Here is a 24,422-nt window from a genome sequence, read left to right as displayed (position 1 = left end):
GCGTGTTTTATCTTTTTTATTAGCTTAAAATCTAGGTGTTCACGAGGTCTCCATGGCGGTGGCGGTCTCCTCAGTGTACTTGCCCTTGTCTTTGCCGAGCGCCGCGAGACGGCCCTTCGCCCTGCGGTCGAGGATCGCCTTGCGGTCCTTGTTCATCTTAAGCTTTACGATAACACACTGAAAGAGACAAACATATGGTTAGATGGTGGTGCTTTTAAGGTTTGCTTTTTTAAAAGGTGGGGTTGTTATCAGAGCCATGGAAGTGTATCAGCAGTAGCCGTGTTAGGCGTATTGGCCGTCAGTCGAAACTTCAGGCGTTAATACGACTTGGCACGGTATAAGTGGAAAATGTATCATCATTTAAAATTATTAAACATAACTGTTGAAAAAAAGTGAACTAAGATGAAGAGGGCAGAGATTTATCTATACTTCGTTTTTTTAGCATTAGGGCTCATTTAGATGAGGCGAGAACTCGAGTTTCATTACATTGCGGGTTTTGATCTGTCGGTTGAATTGGACGTAACCAACAGTCCGCAATGTAACAAAAACCGCATGCGAGTTCACGCGCCGTTTAAATCAGCCCTTAGAAAGAAGGTTAGCGATCTTGACATGTCTTTTGAGAAACGTCACGGCAAAGCAAATATGTAACAATTATAAATCATTTAAATCAATCATAAGTAATAGTTACCAAATTATAATTGTATGTAACTGTGTTAGTCCCGGAACTGTAGTTAGGAATTGTTACTAGTGACATAGCAATGTAGTTAACAGAACTAGAAGTTTTCTCTATAGAAAATCGAATATTTGTGTCAGCTCACACCATAATGGAAGAAATTATTAATAAATTGTAAAGTCAAGAACACCCAAACACTCATAGAAAGTTGTTTAGCCCAGATTGCCATTAAAAATGCTATTGTTGTGCAAAGTTGGTGGTTGAGAAGTGGCACTGATTGTCACAAGCACACATAATCTTATGGAATGTTGCACACTAATCCTAGTGGCAGCTGTTTCAATGTCTCATATTCCTTTAGCTTTTGTCCATTACCCAGCTTTTTCTCAAACTCAGCTGCTAATTTCAAGAATTATTCTCTCTATAATAAAATACCAAACAAAATTTTGTAATTACCTTTGAGGGGTGGATGCCAACATATGCGCTGGCGCCATTGGCCTTCTCACGCTGGATCCTCTCGATGTAGACAACGAACTTCTTACGGTACACCTGGACTACTTTGCCAACCTGCTGGCCTTTGTAGTGACCGCGTACAACCTGAAAAGATGTAATTAAATATCATTATAACAGGTTCTTGACTCTTAGGCGAGTTCAGATTTGGAATTTACATATGCTATGGCTTTGTATATAAATGAAAAAGATTGTTTAATTTATCCACCAAAGGGCCTAAAGTGCCCGAACCCGAACCTCATTAATAATAATATACAATGCACATATACCTACATGGTGGCTAAAAAATAACTGCATTCCCGTTGCCAGGGAGGTTTTGGGATTATACTGAGCAACTTTTACTATGGGACCAACCCCGAAATCGCAAAAAAAAAACACCCTCCCATAGAAAATGGAAGAGCCAAAATGTATGAAATAGCCAAATTTTTTTTGCGATTTCGGGGTTAGTAAAAGTTCCCATAGTAAAAGTTGATCAGTATAATCCCAAAACCTCCCTGGCAGCAGTTATTTTTTAGCCATGCTGTATACTGATTTAGAGTTTGAAACAGAAGGGTCCAAATTTTAACCTTTCTACACAAGCAATTTAGAATCATATTGACTTGCCTGTTAGGATGGTATTCCATTTCCATCTGTCCAATATGTTGATCCAATGTATATTTGTACATTGGACATGTGGAATACCACCCTTAGCAAGTTAGTTCAAAACTAATTTTCAAGAAACCTAGCATAAATATGAAACATAAGGCAAAACAATCAGAGCCATATTTTGAACCATGGTGCAACCTGGCGACCAAGTTCCAGTGTCACCGAAGAAAACCTTTGGCTCCACTTTCCCGAGGAAGCAGTGATTGCAGTCTGTGAATGGTTTGTGATCATCATTTTATTTTGCCTTAAGATTTTTTAACTAAATAAAGGTGAGTTATGTCTTTGACGTTGTCAATAACAAATTGATTAAATGTATTGTAATATATAAGAAAAAAAAAGACCTCTTTTTGAAGCCAATATGTATGTCACTGAAGTTCTTAAAAACACAGAAACAACTAGAAATTGTGTTTATTCGCATTTGATGCGCACACATTTGGGTTTATGGAGTGAACCCTACATTACCTACATAATATTGCTGCTTTGATAGGTTTTGCAGTTCCACAAGAGCTATAATGCTTCATACAACATAAATTTTTTGAGGTTAATTGGTGATAAAAGAGGTGTGTTAAGCACGATTTATTTAACTTAAAGATAAAACTGTTGTTAGTTTCAATGATTATTCAGATATCCTCTTAATTACCAGGTATCGAATTTTTCAAACATAACCTATAACAACTATTTGTTTTTTTATAAAACAAATGCTTATAGAAAATTAAAATAAGGAATTTATTTATATTACCTGTACTTCATCGTCTTTGCGGATGGGCATCGATTTCACGTTGAACTTTTGCCTCAATTCCTTGGATAGGGGTGAGGACATGAGAACTCGTCTGATGTGAGAAGGTGCACTGAAATGCCTCTTCCTGTTCTTCCTCCTCGAGGAAGTCACGAGCTTGTTGTACTTCATCTTGGTCCTCTTCGCTGAAAACCGAAATATCACGTTTAACCTTTACTTTGGCTTAATGTTTAGGTTAATGTTCCACTCTGCGTGCGAAACGTCAAACTGCCGCGACTAATATTTCTATTGCGAACAAACGTAATGGCGAAAATACGCATTGTAGAGCAACTAAAATATATTAAAGTATTATCCAGCAGTAATTTCACAACGATTTTCGTAGGAATATGTAAGATTTTTATGGATTTAACAACGTACCCTAAACAACACGGCAAAGAACCGAAATAAAAAGAATTTGTTATTAGGTGTTGCCATTATTCGAAGAGCTAAAATGACTAAATGTCATTTTATATACTACGAGTTTATTGTTACAATAAATACACCTTTTATTTTGTTAGAAATACATAAAAAGTCCTATTTAATAATAAATGTATTACTTCCAAACAATATTTTGTTAAAAATTTTTGTCGTATAAAAAGGAATAAGCCGTGTTCTATAAAAATGGCAATACTAGATATATTTGCGTTCCATAGTACGAAGCTAACGTTTATCTTGTTTACTCGCGCTATCTAGTACTGGACGTACTGGATGTTATTTTAATTTAAATAAAAGGCCTCAAATTTAGATTATGATTCGTTTCGTTGTCTCGTTCTAAAATATGCAAGAGCGATAGAGAGGAAGATAATGAAATTTCGCCTTTGTAATCGATGCCAGTCGCTAACAAATGTGAAAATTATAGTTTTATTCTCTGGCACAGCGACCTTGTCAGTAGAAATAGGCCAGAAAAACGCAAAATTTTAATTATGGCTTTTTTCTACTGATAAGTTGGGTGTGTTTCAGTATAATAGTTTGTTTATAACATAGCAGTACGGCATAGTGCTTTAGCCTGTCCAGATCCAAAGGGATGAAAAACAAAATAGTCTAATTTACTAATCACACGTTAGATGGCGCTGTTTCGTGTAGTATAAATCCTGAATCGCGCTATTAAGATTTTTCTTGGGATAATGAGCCAGGTATCAAGCAAATTTAGTTTAATTTGTTAATTGTAATTACACCAAAAGGAAACCTTATGGTTCGACTCCGTCCGTCTGTCTCTCACATCCCTAAATATCACGAGAACATCCGGGAGAACTATCGATTTGAAATTTGGAATAGCTAAGAACAAGGCTAACCCAGACACATTGTAAGTATAATTTCAACCTTCGAGCAACACGGAAGGGAGGCGGCATTCGCAGTATTTCCCCTCTGCCGAGGTACAAGATTAGCGCGTCAATCTAATCTAGCGCGTGTAATAAAACTAGTTGCACTTGGATTTTTCACTAGACCGAGTCCAGACGCGCGCGTGAACACTGCTGCACAAAAATGCCTGTTTGCTCGGTTTTTTGTTATAAAAAGAGGTCGGGGACATCAAATTTACAAAAAGAAAGTGTTACATTTCACATGTAATTTTTTTTTACATATCATACGTTTAATTACATTCAAACACAATTATTATATTTTAGTCTCATGTAATTGTTGGATTTATCGATTTTGCTCGCTCAGTACAAATTGCGGATCGGTCGAGCGACAAATCCGACTTCTCATCTCTCAGAATACAATAACATACTTCAACAAAAATGTGTTAGTGTGCGTGTTGTGACACTTGTCACTCGTCCGTACACAAAAAGAGATCGAGGTTTGCAAGATTTGTCTTTGACGTGTGTCATTTTCTATGTATTTGTGTCGTCATTACAGATTGGATTTTGTATGGAAGTGTGTGAGAAGTGCGACTGTGTGCACCTTTCCCCCCGCGAAAAATGGCAGAAAGATTTGTACGGTGAGATATCGCTTGGGCCCCTCCCTTCCGATGTGTCGGAAGCCGGTGTTGCTTGTTGAGGTTTATGGGCTTTTTAATTTAAAGAACGTATGACTCCGCACATAGATTATTTTATTTTATATTAAAACTCAAGAATTACATGTTTAATGTTTTACATATTTTTCAGAAAGCGGGGCGAGAGACGTGTGTCAATGCTCAGCTCATTTGTTTGTTCATAGACTAACCAAAGACAATCTCAACACTCCTCCTCAAATTTAACTTTGAATTAAAATTAAATTTGCTACATAGTACACTTCATACTGAAAACCACTTAAATTAAAATTATAATTTAGGTTTATATTAATAAAATAAATTTCCGTTTTAGTAAGCTTTTGCTAAAACAGCTTAAAATTAATGAGACATTTTCACTTTAAAAATAATTAAAATAAAATTAATTATTTAGTATACTGCTTACTAAAGCATTTTAAAATATTATGACAATGTTAATTGACACTTAAATGATGGTCAGATAACATTACCATTAATTAAGATAACATTAACATAAGATATTATTTAATCTAGTTATCAAAGAAAATATCCATCAACTGGACTAAGTATCCATTGACTGGACTATATTAGCATAAGAATTGGTTGACAAAATAATTAAATTTTTCTTTACATAAACTTTTTGTCATTAAATCAGCTAAATTTTCATTTGTGTGTACATACTCTATGTTGATGATGTTCTTTTCCACAAGATCTTTAAGGAAATGAGCCCTAATGTCAATATGCTTGGTTCGCTTTGAATTTTCATAAGATTTCAACATTTCGTTTTTAGGGTTCCATACCCAAAGGGTAAAACGGGACCCTATTACTAAGACTTCGCTGTCCGTCCGTCCGTCCGTCCGTCCGTCCGTCTGTCACCAGGCTGTATCTCACGAACCGTGATAGCTAGACAGTTGAAATTTTCACAGATGATGTATTTCTGTTGCCGCTATAACAACAAATACTAAAAACAGAATAAAATAAAGATTTAAGTGGGGCTCCCATACAGCAAACGTGATTTTTGACCAAAGTTAAGCAACGTCGGGCGTGGTCAGTACTTGGATGGGTGACCGTTTTCTTTTTGCATTTTTTTCCGTTTTTTTTTTGCATTATGGTACGGAACCCTTCGTGCGCGAGTCCGACTCGCACTTGCCCGGTTTTTTTTAATAATAAGAGCCTTTCAGATTCTCATACATCATTACATTCGGGAATAACATAATAAATTCAAGTTGGCCTTGTTAACAATACCTACTGACTTCGGATTCCTATTAAGGAGCCTTTCGAATTCTCAGATATCAATTTTTAACATGACCATACTAAAAATAAATAAATTCAAGATGCCTGCCATTTTTTACAATTTTGACTTCTTTTATTTCTTAATTTTTGCTCTAATCAAGATGAAAATTGATAGCTGAGGATTCGAAAGGCTACTTAATAGGAAACCGAAATCAAAATTGTTAAAAACGGACACGAGCTTGAGTTTCTTAATTTTTGCCCTAATCATACCTATACTGTATCTTTAGGTACCTACTTAAATAAAAGTAAACAAAACAATTTGTATATTTTCGGGTAGTTATAACATTTTTTGGTTAACCAACCAAATACAAAAGCGCCTGGATCTGTCACTGAACGACCTGACTTTAGTCTACATTATGTACATTATTCATAGATATAATAATATACAGAGATACCTTCCAAGGGAGCTGTCAGTGGGACCACTTTTGTTTAGTGTACGATTAACAATTTGGAAACACCTTGCTGTAGCCATGTCGATAAAGTCATATCGATAAACTATCGACATTTCTTGCAATTTTAATTTTACTTCAAAGGTTTAACGATACCTAAAATGAACAAAAACGCTTTTATTCTTTATTGTGGTTATCAGATCACAATTTTATAGTCACGCCCCAGCAGGGAACCAAGGGAAAGTTCAGATATTTAATTAAAATACATAAATACCTACTAAAATAGGTGTTCCGCAATAATTGAATTAATTTATTATATTATAATATATTCATTATCCATTAGCATTTCAATTATATTTATGTTTAACGAAGATATTGAAGCTTCAGAGAGCAAGGAGAGAGAAATGATACTAGTTGCTGCGCCGTCAAAGAGAACAGACAGCGTTGGGACCTTACTTATACCACAGTATAAGAACAGTAGTGAATCTTCATAGAAATGTGCCGCTGCCGGCTTGAATGTGTGCGTGCGCGCCGGGCGCCGTGTACGCACGCGCTGCCACGCACACATTAGCATAATATACGGGGGAATACGGTGGCGGCAGTGTGGGCCGTACCGCGACTGTGATCGCGCGCATTCGAGTACGCTACCCGCCCGCTCGCATTTGTCTGCTCTGACGGTACGCCTTAATTTTTTTGATCATGACTATGAACAGAGGCAATAGTATAAGTAAGGTACTAGATTGAAAAGCTTGATTATATCACTATTGTATACAATACTTTTTCTACGAATCAACAAAAATAATACTTTAAACTAGTAGAATCATACAAACAAACCAAACCAAAAGTATACACTGTATACAGCTAAGATACGGGAGCAGCCGCGATACCTTCATAATACTGGTACGCGCCCCGGCCGCCGCGTTGGTTGGTCAATGACACCTTCTCGTAACTCATGAGGCCCTGGTACTAGGGTTGCCAGATCGAAAGGCGCTATTATCGGGAAACAATATCAATTTTTCGGGATTTCGGGACTTAAGTCGGGAAAAAAAATTAGAGATGCCACGATTGCCACGATGCCATGATTCGGCAACTATTCGGTATTCGGCCTATTCGGACACTTTGCCCAATATTCGGTATTCGGCCGAATGTTGCCTACTATTCGGCCGAATACCGAATATCTGTTGCAACTACCTACTAAAAAATTACCGTTAACTAGGTATATTTAATATTTAAAATGTATTCTTGGAAAGTAGTTAAATACGAAGGCACGTTTTTGAGCATTTATCGATTACAAAATATTTTATTTTTATCATGGGTCTGATTTGATTGACTCTAATATACATTCATTAATTCTGTTCAACATAAAAATATATCTTAGCAAACGTAGTGCTTTATTTGATGGCGAACAGTTTGCATAATAATTGTGACTCAAAATGTTCGCATGTCATGCCGAATATTCGGTCGCCGAATATTCTGTATTCGGCCGAGAGAGGGGCCGAATATTCGGTATTCGGCCAAATTCACTATTCGGGGCATCTCTAAAAAAAATACATTCAAATTAAAGTAATTGTATTAAAAACAACGATATTTTACATTATTGGCACTACGTCAGCTCGCTCGCTCGACGACAGTTCGGAACTTGAAATTATTGTTTTATAACGTGAAGCTGTTTTTCGGGACAGTTTACACTTTGTCGGGAATCGGGAACACCTGCTAAAAATCGGGAGAATCCCGCCAAATCCCGACCATCTGGCAACCCTACCTGGTACTTGCTCCGCGCTAAATTCAATTTTTAGACAGTTGTTTTCCCGATTTTGGCCACCGTAGCCTATGGAGACTAACAAGCAACACTAAGTGGTTTTCGTAGTCTATGGATGTTGCTATATTAAGGGTGTCACATGCGCGTTTCTGATTTATTACCCAATTGTTTCTACTATACAACCTAAAATTAATAATTAATTTGAGCTATGGTTTTGTTTCGCCCTCTTGACCGCGGCGAGCTGTAATTGGTCATTTTCATTATAGTTGACTAAACTGTATCGAAATGAATATTATAGTTGAGTTGGGAGCCCGTACATTAAAAATACCCATTTGCAGTTTGGTATAAGAAATCTTAATTCAAAAATTACAGTCGTACAGTAGAAAAAAAATATAGTGTCTCAATAACTACTCCTCAAACCCGGACTTGTCATTCTTCATAATACCTACTTGCCCATGCTTCCCTAAAACCTTTTTACTAAATTTATACGTAAGGATGAGAATTTACTTTACTTTAACCGCTAACAATAAAGCGTTCCGAACATGCAGAAACCGGAGGATTTTTTTCTGTATCGAATTTATAATTTTTTTAATAACTGCCATTTCCTAATGTTAATATTTAAAAAGCGTTTTATTTATACTTCATTTATGAATTGATAGAACATTTCATTATATTATAATAAATAGAAACGTAGTGCTACTCATAATATGCAAATAATATTTAACTAAAAATAAAAGTGACAACCCTAAGCGCCAACGCAAGAGTAGGCAAATAACTTGCCGAGCGGCCTTAGATTCACTACTGTTCTTAGTGTACTGTGCTTATACCCTCAACTGGCTTAAGGAGCCATTTGAGGGTAGATTTTGTTTACTTTTATTTAAATACCTAAAGATACAGAATATAACTAATGAAAATTTATGTATGACGATCTCGAGGGCTTAACATACATCCGTAAGTAGTCAAAATTATAAAAAAGCGGCCAAGTGCGAGTCGGACTCGAGCACGAAGGGTTCCGTACCAATTAGGCAAAATAAGGAAATAAAACACGTTTGTTGTATGGGAGCCCCACTTAAATATTTATTTTATTCTGTTTTTAGTATTTGTTGTTATAGCGGCAACAGAAATACATCATCTGTGAAAATATTAACTGTCTAACTATAACTATTCATGAGTTACAGCCTGGTGATAAGCCCCCTCCAGACTATGTGCGTGAATCGCGGCGCGACGTCGCGAAGCGAACATATCGCGAAGTTGACGTATGACTCCTCACTCGTACAATTCACGGCGATTTCGCAGTTTGGTTTGCGGCAAGATGGCGGAAAAGCATCAGCTGATCGAGTTTAACTGTTAGTTATCTATGGCATCATACGTGATTTAGCTGTTTTTCCATTTTGTTTTCTTGTGAATCCGTAAAATATAGCTGCTTAATATAATATAATCATAATATAATTAATATTTATCTTGCCACAGAAGAGCCAAAATAGTGTGTAATGTGGAGTCTTGCAAGTTCGCGCTTCGCGACTCCTTTGACGCGGGCCGAAATACCGACAAAAAACGGAGAACAAGGCGCGAAGGCGTGAACAATCCGCGAAATCGACGCCACACTCGCGTTCGCGGCTTCGCCCGCGACATTTAGACAGACAGACGGACGGACAGCGGAGTCTTAGTACCTAATAGGGCCCCGTTTGTACCCATCGGGTACCGAACCCTATAAAACATTAGCCAGGTGTACTGCCATCTCGCCGAAATATTTTTCGCCTAATTTCACTTCCCAACCAACTTATTGCAGTACTTTTAATTGGCAAACCAATGCTTAGCATATTATTATTTAGCATAATTTTTATTTGATCACAATTTTATTTAGCTGATGTTCATTTTACCACGATTTATTTAGAAAAATAGTCACTAAGCAAATGTTTTATTATACCTAACTATTTATTGTTAAATAACGTTTGCCCAAATTGAAACTTCGCATACTTTTTATTTGATCACAATTATATTTAGCATTTTTTTTATGACCCGTTAAACAAAACTGCTCCCAGAGATAGGTAGGTTATGGTAATTTTTTTATGACCCTAAAAACAAAACTGCTCCCAGAGATAGGTAGGTTATGGTTATTTTTCTTATGACCCGTAAAACGAAACTGCTCGCAGAGAAAGGTAGGTTATGGTTATTTTTTTTATGACCCGTAAAACGAAACTGCTCCCAGAGATAGGTAGGTTAGGGTTATTTTTTTATGACCCTAATAAACGAAACTGTTCCCAGAGATAGGTAGGTTATTCACAATAATTAGGCGAAAAATAATTTATGCCTATCAATACATTCGACATAACAATAAAAGACATTTTGAAACATGACCAACTAAATATTTTGCCATAGAATAATATTGTAAATAATCATTTGCGACATGTTATATATGCGAAACATTGGTTTGCCATCTGGTAGTTTTGCCAAATGGTACTATGGGAAAAATAGTTTGGGAAGTGATAATTTGCCATACAATTTTCGGCCACATATTAGTAAACCCATTAGCCATCTTGAATTTCCACTTTTTTATTCAATCGCGTCGAAAGTTAAATAGAGTTAGACCAAGAAAAGTCTGCAGCGATTTTAATAGCCCACTCAGTACAAGTGTTATTTTAAACGTCAAACTTCTATGAAATTATGAATTATGACGTATAAATAACACTTGCACCGCGTGGGCTATCAAAATCGCTGCGGACTTTTCTTGGTCTGACCCTACCTAGTTGTCTATAGAGTTTTTGGCGCACCCCGAGTTCTCAGTTCGGGGTGAACTACTAGTTTGAATTAAAATTGTAAGCAAACGCAAACATTGCAACCACCCAGCTTTTTAGGTATTGCATTGTATAAACCAGCGGTCGGCAACCTTTTAGCAGCCAAGGGCCACGTAGTAGTTAACGAAGATGATGCGGGCCGCACTTTGGTAATATTTGTGACTTTAGCAGACATTGTCGTTCGTCAGTATTACATACAAAATAGCCAGGGAGCCTCGCGGGCCGCAAGCGAGAGGTTGGCGGGCCGCATGCTGCCCGCGGGCCGCTGGTTGCCGACCGCTGGTATAAACTGAGAGTCAGGTGCAGTCTCAAAAATAGCGCTGTGCAGCCAACCGAGTAAATGCGAAAGAGTCCCGAGCCTATTGTCACAGCGTAGCAAATGCTCCATAGAATTTTACGTTGAACTATTGTATCACCTAATGTAAAATCAATTATTTTTTTGTCTGTGTAATTACTTAGGTATCATGTTTTTTCGTGTAGGTATAGTGTTTTTATCTTTATTTTAAAAATATTTAAATGCACATATAAAATGATAATTTATAGTGAATTTACATACTCATAAACACTATTTGATTTGTTAAATTGAACTGCAGAAGACTATAATAATAATGCATTTGAAACTGTTTTGTAAAGTCGGATCTTTTATGATGAAAACTATTTGAACGAAAAATTTGGAAATCGGCTCACGTGTGCGGTGTAACTCAGTCGGGAGCGTGCTTTACGCTCGCGACAATATCAAACTCTACTATAGATCTAGGTGTGCCCAGGACCATATCGGCTTCTTAGGCTGGGCAGGACCGGTCGTCAGTAAAGGTTTTTTTCTTATACTACGTCGGTGGTAAACAAGCATACGCCCCGCCTGATGGTAAGCGGTCACCGTAGCCTATGGATGCTTGTAGCTCAAGAAGTGTTACATGGGCGTTGCCGTCCCTGACACCCCTCAACCTCGTTGAGCTCTGGCAACCTTATAATCCAGTAACTTTGTCGAATTTTGTAACCTGGCTCTTTTGCGTCAAATCCGGTAGTTCTGATTTTTTGCAGACTTATTTATGATGTTGGCCCAATGAATAATACAAGTTTGTGACTTCGAGCGCCGAACGCAACTTTGTCAAATATCGAAAAACCCGCGAAAATTTCGGTTTTCTTTTAGATTTGGGCGATTATAACCCTAAAGGACTAGTTTTTGATAGTGCCTTCTCAGAGCGTTTTTAAAGTGGACTAGATTGGCTACAGTACGAGACTAGATATATATCTCTGTACATTTAATAGTTTCCGAGATAAAGCCTATCAAAGTATATAATTTTTTTCGAACTTGTATTCGTAGGCTAAGTAAGTGCAGTGAGTATACACTTTTGTCTCAGGCGATTTCGCTTGGCACAATTGTTTCTAAGGTGAAACAAAGCTGATTTGAGCCGGTAGACACGAGATCGTACCGTGCCTACCTCCCAAAAAAGGGGGGTAAATGGTCGGCTCCCCAGGTGCAATCTATGCTATATTTCTTCCTGCTCTTAGCAACTAGGGCAAGTTATATATCATTTTCATATAATTTAAGCACGAGCACATTATATTCATACTTTTAAAACGCCAAGTTAAGTGTTTTTTTACATTTTTAACCTTTGACTTTGGCCATAATTACATTTCTATGGAAATCGTCACTCAATCCGCTACATATTTTTCCAAAAAAATGTATGAATGCCTGCTTTGAAGTGATACTATATAGAATAAGGAATCCCTAAATTATATGAAAATGATATATTACTTGCGCTAGTTGCTAAGAGCAGGAAGAAATATAGCATAGATTGGACCTGGTGATCCGACCCTTGCGCCTCCCTTTTTTGGGGGTTAGGCACGGTACGATCTCAAGCTACCTGGCCTAATCAGGTTTGTTTGACCTTATGAACAATCGTGCCAAGTTGCATCGCCTGAGACAAAAGTGCGTACTCACACCCTACGAATACATTTTCAAAAAATTATACATTTTGAAAGGTTTTATTTCGGAAACTACTAAATGTACAGAGACAATTCTAGTCTCGTATTGTAGCTAGTCCACTTTAAAAATGTCCTTAGAAGGCACTATCAAAAACTAGTCCTTTAGGGTTATAATCGCCCAAATCTAAAAGAAAACCGAAATTTTCGCGGATTTTTCGATATTTGACGAAGTTGCGTTCGGCGCTCGAAGTCACAAACTTGTATTATTCATTGGGCCAACATCACAAACACGTCTGCAAAAAATCAGAACTACCGGATTTAACGCAAACGCGAAATGTATAAAATTACTGTATTATTACTCACCGGCAGGAACACAACACTATGAAGTAGGGTCTAGTTGTTACAATTAGTCCTATTTCACTGATCCGATAATCTATACTCTATCTGTAGTGTCACTGTTAAAAGTAGGTACTATTTATTGTGTGTCCATAATATTGTCGTGGAATAGTACCTAGTTTTCGTAATTTTTGGCCTCGTGTAGAACTTCGATATTTTTTTCACTAGTATGTGCTACGCCTACGTGCGGCGTCGTCGTAGCCCGTAGCAAAGATAATCCTCGGGAGACTTAAGACGAAACAGGAGCTGAGTTTTAAATATTTTAGGTAAATATACCCGTCTCGCTAACGGAAGCGGCACCTAAAAGTAGTGCGATAAGGACAAGGCGAAAAATCCTGCGTAAAAATCTCAAAAATCGAAGTTTCGTACTCCTCTGTTTCCTCCTCCAAAACTTAACCAATCGTAACCAAATTTGGAAATCTAAATGATTATAAAATTATCTGTGTCGGATCGTTTTGCTTTTTTGGCTAATTGATATCAGTTTTGAATGCCACGCCTCTCATTGCGGCATAGTCAATTAGGCCATTTTGGCCATTTTTGAAGGGCTCTAGCGCCTTAAAAAACAAAAATATAAAAAAAAGCAAAACGGTCCGACACAGATATTGACAATATTAATCTGTGTTGAAAAAATCATTGCTCTAGCTTCAAAAACCACGGAGGAAAACGAGGAGTACGTTTGTATGGAGAAATGACCACTCCCGTTGGCTCTTAAAACGCACATTGTGTATCTTGCGCTGAAAAGGAGCGGAATGTACCTACCCAGGGCCGTCTTAAACTATGCTGGAAAGCCCTTTTGGAAAGTAAAGAAAGCGAATGAAACGAACTTTTTTTTCTACTATGATCTTCTATTTATTATAGGGTAATCATATATACTGTTACTGTCTGTCCTTCGGGGCCCCCTGGCGATGGGGTCCCTGGGCACGGGCCCTGTGTGCCCTTATGTTAAAGACGGTACTGCACGGCACCTACGTGACGTTTGTGTGACCTACGTGAATGTGACGTTTCTTCAAACAAAAACGTCACTTTTGACACTGACACATCCAATCCATATCGTTTCTGCATCTACTAATTGACGTATCTAATCTAAAGTTCGAATCCGGCAATGTACATTGTAGAACTCTGGTTTTTTACACTTCAATTCTTCAGAAGACAATATTAAAAAATCTGAAACTTTATCACTTATATATGTGTCATATAGAAGCGAAGTCAGCAACATCCACTTAAACTGAAGAAATAATAACAATCTTAATGTATAACTTATAAGAATAAATTAATAAATTTAGTTGAAGTGGATGTTGCTGACTTTGCTACTATATGATATTAGGTCATTACCTATGAAATTGGCGTTTTGTTCGGAGAATTTCAACGAAACACGAATTTCCATACAATTAATTTTGCGGATATTTTTTTGATGGCTAATTCAAACCAAACAAAATTTTTCCAGTAATTTTTGACACCTTTAAGGTATGTTTTCAATATCTCCATTTCTTGAAAATTGGTACCATTAGAAAAATATAAGTAATTTTAATACTCGAACCGACAGCACATGAAAAGACCTATTTTCAAGGCTTAATTCTGAACACTTAACAATAAAAAATAACAATTAATTGTATGTAAAATCGTTGTTTATTGAGTGCACTGTAGTTTTATTGTAATTGTGTATGTACTTTTGTAAAAAAAAAAAACTAGGATCAGACTTATATCTATGAACAAAAACGCCAATTTCATAGGTAAGGACCTAATACATATATCATTTAAATTTAGCAATTTTCCTATCGTACAGTATGCAGTACTGTAAAGAAATACCTACAAATACTGACTGGAACCGATATACTATATTAATATTTTATAACTCCACACAATATTTCATATTTCAGTCATAAATCCTACTTAAACGGTCTAACAATTGAAACAGTTAGGCCGCTATTGAATCCATTCAATTTCTGAATCGGCGCACGCTCACTTAAAAGATTAGATTGCCCGTTGGCGGCATCAAATATACCTACACCTATAAAGTGACAACCGTTGAAACTATACTTTTACCAACCAGCTCGCCCGACTAACAGATTGATATAGGTACTGTACAATAGTTACAGAATACTTTTCAGCTGTCCAAGTTATCAGCTACCATCATGTTTACCGTTCAGGTTATCGCGACCTTGTGACCTCTACCATGCGTGCTCTAACCAGAGGGAGCCAGTGAGACCGCAGCCTCCCTAACCCAATCCAAAAAGCCCTAAGTCTAGTATAAGTGAAGGTTTTTAATGCGCTTTGTTTACAGAATGGCGACGCACGTCCGAGCATGCGCTATGGACCGCCGCCCGGGCTTTCACTCAGTGAATGGAAGACCGCCTAGCAGTGAGAACGTGGGGTGAACAACAGTGTCAGTGAAATGAGCATCGCGTGATTCCAGGATGTCTGTGGCCGCGGCCGCTGTGGGGCCCGGCCACTTGCGACCATGTGCGGCGAAATAGGTAAGTCCACACCATACAACCTTTTGAAGGGTTACGGTTATCTTACTGTAAAGGTGCGCCTTTAATGTGGCTTTACAGGGTCTGTAAGTGATATGAAACGGGCCTACGGAGCTTTTAAGTGTTTAATGCCGATGTGGTTTCATCTACTTGACAGATTTTTCACGTCAAGGGTGAGGGAACGGGCATAAAACCGCGTTTTAGTCTCATTTAAGCGCTGGTGTCCGTATTTATTGTGCCTTTAAGGGTAGAAGGCTTGAAGGACCCTCCTAATTAGGGTGGACGGTTTCGTTCTGTCGGGGAACGATTAATTCTCGGAGGTATCGCATTTATCTTGATAACTGACGTTAGTCGGATTCGGTTAGTGGAGATTTGGAGATGAAAAATGGTTCGTTTCATTAATGAAATTGTTATTTTAATCCAAAGGAGCTACGCCTTTCCTGTATTATTGGGGTTTGTGATTTATTCATTCGACAACAGTGATAATTAGTTTTGCAGAAAAGAATAAAATTATTCAGACGAAATAGTATAGAAGGTATATCAAAGCAGTTATCAGATAAGGATATTATGAGAAATCCTATGTTTCCTTTTCAATTATTTCAAAATAATTAGGTTTTTAGTCTTATAAGTTGTTATGACTGTATATTACCTTATTTGTACTGTGACTGTGCCAGTATACACATAACTAATTGTATCGTAATTTTCCTCTGACAGTTAGAAATGATTTACCTACGACACTAATTGGTTTTGCAAGGTCGGCTTCGTATGTAACTACCTCGTAACTACGAATGTATTATGTACTATATTTACATACATATACCTACTGACTTGAAATACCACGAATTGTGAATATGTAGTACCTAATGTACCTATCCTAATTTATAAAATGAGCAAATAATGGTGTAGTTAAGATTAAAATTAACTGAGTAGGTACCTTGCTGGGTGACTTGGTGGTTATTCTTGTTTTTCTTTCAATAAATATAAGTATATTTGTAAAAACGTTATTCACTATTTTACCCCGTTGAAAGTATAAGAAAAATCACATAAGTAGGTACACAATACACGTGGACAAAATGAGTATTCAGGTGTTAAATAATTAATTTGATTCATGAAGTAATTGCAATGCAGAATTTAATTAATTCTTAATCCTCGGTTGGTTCTCGGTTGGTCGGTCGATTGCTGGTATTTATAAAGCACAGAAATAATTAGTTTCGGTTTTTACCAATGATACCAATTCAATTACAAACTTAAACATTCGTATTTTAATATTTGCGTACATATCACTGTCACATTAACATTATTATATTAAATTATCAGCTAAATGTAATTCCCGGTTTTTATCCCTACATTACGCAACTACGTTGAAAATTTAAAAGGCCATATGTACTGTAAAACGTTGTACGATACACGTGCGAATAGGTAATTCGCAACTCGTGTCGATTTAAAATCGCCACTCGTTGCGAATTTTCTTATTTTTAGCACTTGTATCGTAAATAACTATTATTGAACTAGATTTTGAATAGCATTACTAGCGGTACTTAGTACTCTCCGTTCAGCTTGGGCAAAAATTCTTTCGTAATATAATGTTTCTGCAACTTGCATTTCTTTAATCGATTCGGGTGAAATTTTGTGATCACGATAATAATATATACTTATTTTTGGAAATAATACGTAAATTTGGAATTATGTAAATGGTCGATTCAGTTTTTGGTTTCGCGAGGTATAACAGCTTACAAGGCCGTTAATAAAAGACTTGGGCCACAGACTACACACACAGATACCGCATTATGTAGCGTTTCCAAAGAGTCGAGGTCACCACAATAAGGTGCAATTTTACATGTGAATGTTACGATTCAAGCAGCACAACTAAATTGTATTATACAGCATATCCGTAAAGCTTATTTATTTTATTGTACATATTTTTTATTTACACGAGTACTGGTCGTGATTGTGGGCTCAACTAAAAAAAGCCGTCGCGCTACCATACTCAATTTTTACGGGATCCCTTATGTGTGGTGACCTCGATTATCTTTATGCTCCGTCTAGTAGTTGAGGTGACCTGTGGGGCGTTGCTACTCGCTATTATTTACCGATCTCTGGATACAGCTTTTGGCAAGCAATCTTGCTTCGTACGCGTCCCACGGTTCAGATTGGAATTACTGCTAGGCTTACTAGATAGCTTTCTGGGAAAGTAAGGCACAATCATGACTTCGCTTGAAATGTCTGCCAATATTTATTTAATTTTGAGATTGCTACTAAGAAATGGAGAAAATTCGGAGAAATTTATCATTGTTCCCAAAATTAAGAAAAGCCTATTTTGGCAGAAATTAATTTCCTACGGTCTTTTCCCCGCATCCGGTATTACCCGAACATACCTTAATGACTTGAATTTTGACAACCCTAAATAGCCGAAAGGGATAGTGCCATAAGTTAGAAAGGGATATCATGATTCGACCCTTAATCGCTGTCAAACTTCGGTTTTGTAGGAAGTGTCCTTAGTCCTTACCATTACTTATTCTGTGGCACGGCCTCGCATTCTTCACAGAATGTATTAAGTCCCCTCCACACTCGTGCGCGCATCGCGGCGCGAAGCCGCGAATGCGAGTGTGGAGTCGAGTTTGCAGATCTGCGAATAGTGAATCGGTCCATTCAGCGATAAGTTATCAATAAAATTCGAAACCAATACTGGTGGTGTGTTGCGCTATACGCATCATTGTGTTGGTAGGTGCATGCATGTAAATATTGTGCACATAAATCACATTCAATCATTCACTACCTTATTCGCAGACAATATACATGTAGCGGTGTGGGCAATCATTCGCATTGGTTTCTTTTGGATATAACGTGAATGTAAACCGTTTTCCTATAAGCTCAATGCGTCATTACCGCCTTTGAGTACCTATAGGCCCTCCGTAATGAACTAATGAATGAACCGTTCGACATTCATCCAAAACAGCTCGTGATTCAAATAAAGCCATGAATGAACGAATGACACGACCGAACGAGTCCAATTTCAATTTGGCGTAGGTATTCTGCTCCGAGATGTCAAAGTTTTAATGAGATATGTGCGGGGTTAAGCAGAATTTAATAACGCCTAGTATTCGTGGATCAACAAAGGGTGATGCGAAGTAGAAAATTGGAAGGCCGATCGCTGAGTGTTGTGTTTATCTGCTTTTATTATGCGTGTTTATCTTCATCGTTTGAAAAACGTTGAGTGGGCGGACAAGTGAATGAAGAGATACGGGACGTCATTCACTCTGAATGATATTACCGCGTATTTATATGTGGGATCATTAGCATTACAAATTCATGGTGCTCAATGGTGTCAAGGAGGTGTCAAGTAAGGATAAGTCCTTTATTTTAAAAGATAGATAGGTACCTCTTTGATTTTGTCCTGGCGAGTAATATTCCGTAATTAGTTGTAACCGCTCTTATCAGTCGATCGACATAATTATACTACTGTAATAGCCTACTGGCTATGTGGGTGATTTTTATAATATCTCACTTTATATGGGTACCTAGTTATTATTGCAACAGTGATATCCAAATCAGGGATGTTGCGGATGCAGATTTTTTGACATCCGCGGATGCGGATGCGGATATTTAAAGCCTCACATCCGCGGATGCGGATGCGGATGTCAAGATTTGGTACGTACTTAAAAAACGTCAAATATTAAATTTTTAGTAATTTTTATTAAAAAAACGAATCGTTTCGTATTTGAGCAAGAATAGGTGCGTTTTAAACAGTAACTAGACCGACTTTTCGGGATCTAGACGATTTCGTTATATAACTTATAGCACTTACGGCGCCGCTAAGACGTTCCTGTTACCGACTTGGTCGACATCCGCATCCGCATGAGCTCGCATCGATTTTATGCGGATGCGGTTGTTGAAAATAATGTGATCCCTGATCCAAATATATGGTACGCTCACTTTTTTACATAAGATTCGGTTCCTCGTCGTAGCTTTTTATTTGCCATATTTTATTGAATTTGTGTCGCCCTAATCGTTTATTTGATCTAGATAAGCAACTAAAAGTTGCTTTTAATTCCTAAGTATGATTGTATAGTTTTATTTAATTGGTTCTCTGTTTTTGTAAATTATTTTGTTTACTCTTTTACCAATTTCTATATCAGCCATGGTACAGGTACGCACGACTACATATGAAAAAATTAAAGAAGATCTTAATAAGCAAACTCCACGTGTACATTCATTAAATTGCTCTTATATACTTCCTCATGCCGACTTTTTCAGGAGTCATCCTTTTTAATTGGATTGAAGTGTACTCGGCACAGTAAAGTTCCACGAGTTATCCACTGGGTGGGAAATCGTACTGACTTGATAAATTTTAATTAATAATGATGATCCTATTAATTAAATGAACGCTCGTGGTTGTATCTCACGTCCCAGCCCTGATATCAATTAAAATGTTATATCAAATATAAATAAATTATACGGTTAGTACAAGACAGTGTACGGTGATTTTATTAGCTCTTGTAAATAGCTCTATCGATATTTTAATAATAAAACTTCCGTGAGACACAGACATATTAAATATATTAAAAACGGGTCGTTGAGTCGAAAAATTTTCGACTTAAAATACGTGAGTGACCAGTTTTTAATATATTTAATAGCTCTATCGATAGCTGGACTTTACAAGTAGCTCGTGGACTACCAGCCGTTAACTCCAAAATGGTAGTTAAACGCATTTCAATATTAATTCTCCATTCACTGCATACTACCACATTAGTTTACTGTATAATAAGCTATCGATATTACACTTTAAACAATATTAATGAGCAAAAAACAAAGGAATTAATCACGACGCGTGACTATCAAGATGGCGCTCGAACCGGAAGTTCGAGTTTTAGTTGTGCGATCTGATTCCGATACCATCCTACTGATCTGTCAGAACTGACATTTCTACAACCAAAAACGTCACTTTTGATACTGAAAGATTAGTAGGTACCTATCGTATCGAATACTTACTCATACTTCTATGACGTTTTTATATCTATGAAGTTTCTATCGATTTCTGCCATACATTCACCGTGTAGCAAGGTGTTATTAATACAATTCGAATCGGTCCCATGTCCTATTTGCAGTGATTAGATACAGATCACTCGCAAAACAAGTGGTCTACTGTCTACGTGTTAATGCATACCTTGGTCAAACAGATCACTTGTGTATGTCTACAGGAAAGACATAACACAGTGATCTGTTTGACCCTACCTGCATTATGCATGAAATAATTAGTTATATTTATGCATTGACACACAAATTTGTAAAGCAAATACTGATATCGAATCGTAATTGATGCGATGCGACGAATAAGGGGGGGGGGGGGGGGGGGGCTGACCGCCGTCGCCGCCGGTGTCGTCCAACACAAATTCATTCAAGGCTTGGCCACGACATTGAGCGACTTGCGACGGCGGCAGCGACAACCATAGGTGGGAACGAAAGTCCGTCCAACCTATGGTTACGCTGCCGCCGTCGCAAGTCGCTCAATATCGTGGCCGAGCCGTGAAGTCTACATTTTGATCAAGTCGTGCGAACTACCACTCGCGTCGCCACAGGCATACAGTCACCCGTCCTCAAAACGACGAGCGATCGACCGCCCCACAAGGTGGGGCGCGACCAGATGCAGCCTCCGCAGCCCAACGGTGGAAGAGGCCCCTCACACCCTCCTAAAAAGAGGGTGTCGAATGACATCCACGACGACACATACAGTCAACATCCCTATTGAAACATATTTCAAAATTAGTTATTACACTTATGTTTAGAACGGCAGAGCCGTCATGGCGTTGAAGACATGAACACGGTTATTCGTGCGCTTGTACGTGTTATGGACGCCCTATGCGGTAAAAAGGGTTGCAAAGTTTGAATACCTACCCTTAGGGCCCCGTAACTGCTACTACGATTAATTATTACGTACCTATTGAAGGTAAGTACCTATATCATTTGATATTTACTAGTTGCTTTTCGGTGAAGGAAAACATCGTGAGGAAACTGGACTAATCCCCAGTAAGGCCTAGTTTCCCCTCTGGGTTGGAAGGTCAGATGGCTGTCGCTTTCATAAAAACGAGTGCCTACGTCAATTCTTGGGATTAGTTGTCAAGCGGACCCCAGGCTCCCATGAGCTTTGGCAAAATGCCGGGATAACGCGAGGAAGAAGATTGAAGTAATAACACAATTGTTACCAAAATTGACATCATCACTAGGTAATGCGGTAAAGTATATATGAAGCGTGCATTGTAACACATCACTTCGATAAAGCTTTTTATCCACGGGGATAAAACCGCGGAACTAATGAGGTTCGACACGCACTTATGCGCTGTCCGCAGAGTTAATGGCCCACCGGGAATACTGTCCGGTAAACGTCGAAAATAAGTATACATAAATCGTTTTTATTACAACGAAATAAGGTGCACCAGTGTAGAGATATATATTGCGTTGATTGAATAAACAGCGACAAAGTTACATACCTACAATGATGTGCTTAGAACACTGACAGCATAGATACAGCGGGCCTACCGCGAACCAACGTTCGACGTGTTGCGTCCCTGTCACACTTATGTACGAATTTACAAGTGCGACAGAGAGGCAACACGTCGAACGTAGTTCGCGGTAGGCCTTCTGCATTATGATATGAAGTTCATTCATTATGAATTTGATCAGTACTTGTTTTTGAACTCAAATTGATCTGTCAAACTTAAGTGTTTGAAGTAATGTCTGAGGTAAGTAGCAAGCGATCCGTAAAAAAGTAAAGACTCCTTTTTTACCGATCCGAATTTACATATAAATTGACTTGTCAAAGCGGTACTCGTTACGCTCCTTCATTACCCGCGGTCATCAAACGGTACTTAATTCCCACTTAATTTGTGGAAGCTATATTTGAAGCCAAACATAATAGCTTCCACAAATTAAGGCATTAGGTACAGGCATGTATGGTAGGAGTAGTTGGGCGACTCTCCTCCTTTCGGGCATTCTCGGCTCCGTTCGGCTCAGCATTGCTCCGAGCAATTATTAGGGTTGGCACAACTTGTCGTCCCTTTGCGTGCACGACCACAGATAAGATAATGATGATTTGAATTTTGACAACCTTAAATAGCCGAAAGGGACAGCATGATTCTTCCCTGAATCGCTGTCAAACTTCGGTTTTGTAGGAAATGTCATTTCAGTTTTTTGCTTGTAGTTCAAAATCACGTCCGACGGAAAATTTGCTCTAACGATGATAAAAATTTACATCTGAGGATCTGAAAAGTAACTTAATGTGAATTCGTACTCAAAAATGGTAAAAAATGGCCGCCACTTTGTATTTCTTTTTTTTGGTAGAATCCTATTAAAATCTGAATTTTTTTTTCACCAGAGTCAGATTCACAACAATGGCGGGTTCCTTCTACATCGAGTGGTTTTGTCAATCCAAGGTAAAATGTATCTCCCAAGGCTCTCAAAATTTATCCACACCTCCTGGGATGAAGCAAACTCCGATTATATGCATTTAGGACCAAACTGATTTGACATGATTTCCAGCTAGCTGGGAATGAATTTCTCAAAACGCTTTTTTTTCAATTTAATTTGACTGGCCTTGGATTCGATGTATATTGAGTAAAAAATTAAATTCTTTCTACTGAGCATGTATAGATTGAAACACGCTTATTAGGTACTTCAATATCAAGATAAGTAATAAAGCAAGTGTCTGGGTATAAAATAGGGACTAAGATAATATAATGTCATGTAAATTCTCAACAAAATCTAATATAAATAAACATAAAACCTCCATTATTGTAAATAGTCAGAAAGGGAGTTAACCCGTCTGCTGAGGGTATTGAACTATTCTTTGTTGCGGTGAAAGGGTTTTGCTCTCTTAACGTTTCTTCGGAACTAAACTGCTTAGTGAACTCCCAGATGTACACGTGTTGCAACACTTGCAACTAAACTCCTTAAACTAAAGTGTTACTTACATGTAAATATAATGGTGATAAATCCTTGTTCGTATTTACCAACTAACTATTAGCTTCTCAGATAGATTGACTGCCAACTAGGGTAAGGATTGTCAACCCTTTTGGGTAAATGTGTTTTTAAATAATAACTAGAGATGCAACGGATAGTTGTTTGGCCGGATACCGGATACCGGATATTCGGCTCGACCATCGGCCGAAATACCGGTATCCGGCCGCCGAATATTCGGCCAGCGGAACTATCCTACATTTCGGTTTTTCAGGTGCGCATTTTGCAGGTTTGACCTGTTTCCTAGTGAACGTTCGCGCGGACACATTTCTAGGTTCGAAATGAGTTCGAAGTCAGTGGAATGTTTAAATTGTTTAAAAATAATAAACAAGTACGACTATGACCGTGTCTGTTTCTTAAATCCAATTTGTTTACTCCAAAATCAAGCAATGTTACTATCCGGTATCCGGCCGGATAGTAGGTCACTATCCTGTATCCGGCCGGATAATAATTAATGGCCGGATAGGCCGGATACCGGATAGTAACCGAATATCCGGTGCATCTGTAATAGTAACCTAATTCCCACGTACAACAAAAACTTTGAATCTGTGCATATTGCTCAGTTCGAATAAATCAATGTTCTTGAACAATTTCGCTGCATGCCTTCACTGACATGAGTGCCAAATGTTCGCCATTAAACTGCGAATACCAAAAATTTACTGTACACGGATCAATGAATACGTTAGTGGTCCGTTACGGTTCTTGCATACACATCTTTGATGTATTTTAAGCGATCTTCACATTGGATGTGGATTAGCTCGCTGCTTTAGTGAGCTAGCGGGATATCGCGGAGATATAGCGGGATATAAGAGAAGAG

At 37.9% G+C, this 24,422-nt stretch overlaps 2 protein-coding genes across 2 annotated transcripts in view; one reads left to right on the top strand and one right to left on the bottom strand.

Annotated features, from left to right (window-relative positions):
• On the bottom strand, positions 1 to 3,072 carry LOC134794147 (large ribosomal subunit protein uL24). Its single transcript, XM_063765854.1, has 4 exons — positions 2,979 to 3,072; positions 2,565 to 2,746; positions 1,127 to 1,267; positions 1 to 177 (listed from the first exon to the last, which is right to left on the bottom strand). Exons 2-4 carry the CDS (start codon positions 2,730 to 2,732, stop codon positions 40 to 42), a joined length of 447 nt encoding a protein of 148 aa, XP_063621924.1. The 5' UTR covers positions 2,733 to 2,746; positions 2,979 to 3,072; the 3' UTR covers positions 1 to 39.
• A 12,139-nt stretch (positions 3,073 to 15,211) lies between these two features.
• The window catches only part of LOC134794205 (muscarinic acetylcholine receptor DM1), a 103,699-nt gene continuing 94,488 nt past the window's right edge, over positions 15,212 to 24,422 (top strand). Inside the window, exon 1 of the mRNA XM_063765951.1 lies at positions 15,212 to 15,598. The gene's annotated coding sequence lies outside the window, so the exon portion shown is untranslated. The remainder of the gene's footprint in view (positions 15,599 to 24,422) is intronic.

This window comes from Cydia splendana, chromosome 10 (genome assembly GCF_910591565.1).
Source record: "Cydia splendana chromosome 10, ilCydSple1.2, whole genome shotgun sequence".
NCBI lineage: Eukaryota > Metazoa > Arthropoda > Insecta > Lepidoptera > Tortricidae > Cydia > Cydia splendana.
Note: the sequence above shows the minus strand (reverse complement) of the source record. Positions and strands in the feature narration are given on the sequence as shown.

Excerpts from the sequence above, each read along its gene's own strand:
- LOC134794147 (XM_063765854.1), bottom strand. The coding sequence starts at position 2,732 with ATGAAGTACAACAAGCTCGTGACTTCCTCGAGGAGGAAGAACAGGAAG. Across the intron at positions 1,268-2,564 it reads GCAAAGACGATGAAGTACAG|GTTGTACGCGGTCACTACAA; the intron begins GTAATATAAATA and ends ACATCTTTTCAG. Across the intron at positions 178-1,126 it reads TTGGCATCCACCCCTCAAAG|TGTGTTATCGTAAAGCTTAA; the intron begins GTAATTACAAAA and ends TGTCTCTTTCAG.